The sequence below is a fragment of the Pristis pectinata genome, chromosome 12 (genome assembly GCF_009764475.1).
Source record: "Pristis pectinata isolate sPriPec2 chromosome 12, sPriPec2.1.pri, whole genome shotgun sequence".
Lineage (NCBI taxonomy): Eukaryota > Metazoa > Chordata > Chondrichthyes > Rhinopristiformes > Pristidae > Pristis > Pristis pectinata.
Window position 1 is genome coordinate 53,621,925 of NC_067416.1, and position 1,382 is coordinate 53,623,306.

General features: G+C 46.5%; 1 gene segment (V, D, J or C); it reads left to right on the forward strand.

Annotated features, from left to right (window-relative positions):
- The first annotated feature begins 472 nt into the window (after positions 1 to 472).
- On the forward strand, positions 473 to 959 carry LOC127576450 (T cell receptor alpha variable 38-1-like). The segment is given in 2 exon segments: positions 473 to 537; positions 640 to 959. Coding segments are annotated over 2 exon segments (366 nt in total).
- Positions 960 to 1,382: the final 423 nt, after the last annotated feature.

The window sequence follows — 1,382 nt, forward strand, 5'->3', positions numbered from 1 at the left end:
TGTCTCCGTACAGCACGTTGAGGATGGCAGGATGGGGAATGAATAATTGAGCAATCTTGCATTTAATCTTTGGCTGCGCTTCAACAGGGGTGTGGGGAGAGTTACTGGCTCAGAGACAGATTTAACAAGTAATCTTATTTCCCCGGATGGTCCGTCTGCTCTCTGAAGGCTAATTGACCCTGTGCTCAGAACTCCATGATTTTGAAATGCATTCACCGCAGTTAATATTGCAGAAATTCGCCTAACCCGGTCTCTGCAAGAGGAAACTTTCCCCTAAAAGAACATCAGTTGTGACGGAACTGGGGAAATATGTGGTTAGGCGGGGTGTGGAGGGTGGAGCTTGTCTGGAGAACTGTTCCCATTCGCTGACATTCGCTCCCCGCCCACCCCGCCACAGCGCCACCCGCACAAGGAGCAGCAGCGAGAACAGTCTGATGGTCAACGGCAGTAGGTTGAACAAGAAATACTTCAACCTATCGTTTATAAAGAAAATGTCAATCCTCCTCATCGGGATTGTGTGCGGAGCATGGTTAACAGGTAATCGCGCAGCGGAGAATTCATCTACTTTCGCTACAGGGTTTCAACCGATTTGTGAACGCACGCCTGTCTAATCTTTTACTATTTGGAATCATTTTTCAGATTCTAGTCACGGAGATTCTGTCACTCAGTCGATGTCCTCAGCAGTTAAGACAGAAGGTGAGACGGTGACTTTCAACTGCTCCTATGTAACTACAGAGGATGACTACACTTTAAATTGGTATCGGCAACGTTCAAACTCAAGACCTGAGTTCATACTGATGAAAAGTAGTTCAGGATACGAAGAGTTAGCAGATTTTGCCAAAACTCGTTTCACTGTCGATCTGCAGAAGGCAGGCAAATTCACCAGTTTGACCATCTCATCGCTGCAACTGAGCGACTCTGCAGTTTATTACTGCGCCTTTGTCAGCACAGTGATGTAAACCAGTTAAACCCTTGTACAAAAACTCCTCGTAGAACTCAACTTTGTCCGCTCCAAGAGGATACATCTGTACGCTGAGCACTGTTTGTGGTTTCCCGCCACTCTGAGAATTTGTTCCAATTTTTTCAGTTTCTCTTGCATTCGATCTGTGAAGCTACCTCTGTGGCTTTACAGTCACATTCTGGGACTGATTTTTCAAATGTCTCTGGATATTTCAAACTCTGCTCTCTCCTGTTTTTCTTCTGGAAGACATACATGTTTACATCAGCTTGGCGCCTTGGTCCTTCACGGTTACGGACCTGGTTCCAATAAAATTGAGAGCACTTGAACCCTTAGAAAGCGACCGGTCCGTAGAGAGACCCCGACCGTGTTCTCAGAACCTTCGGGGGCAGTGGCTGAATTATTTGCAGGCAACTTCAACCTC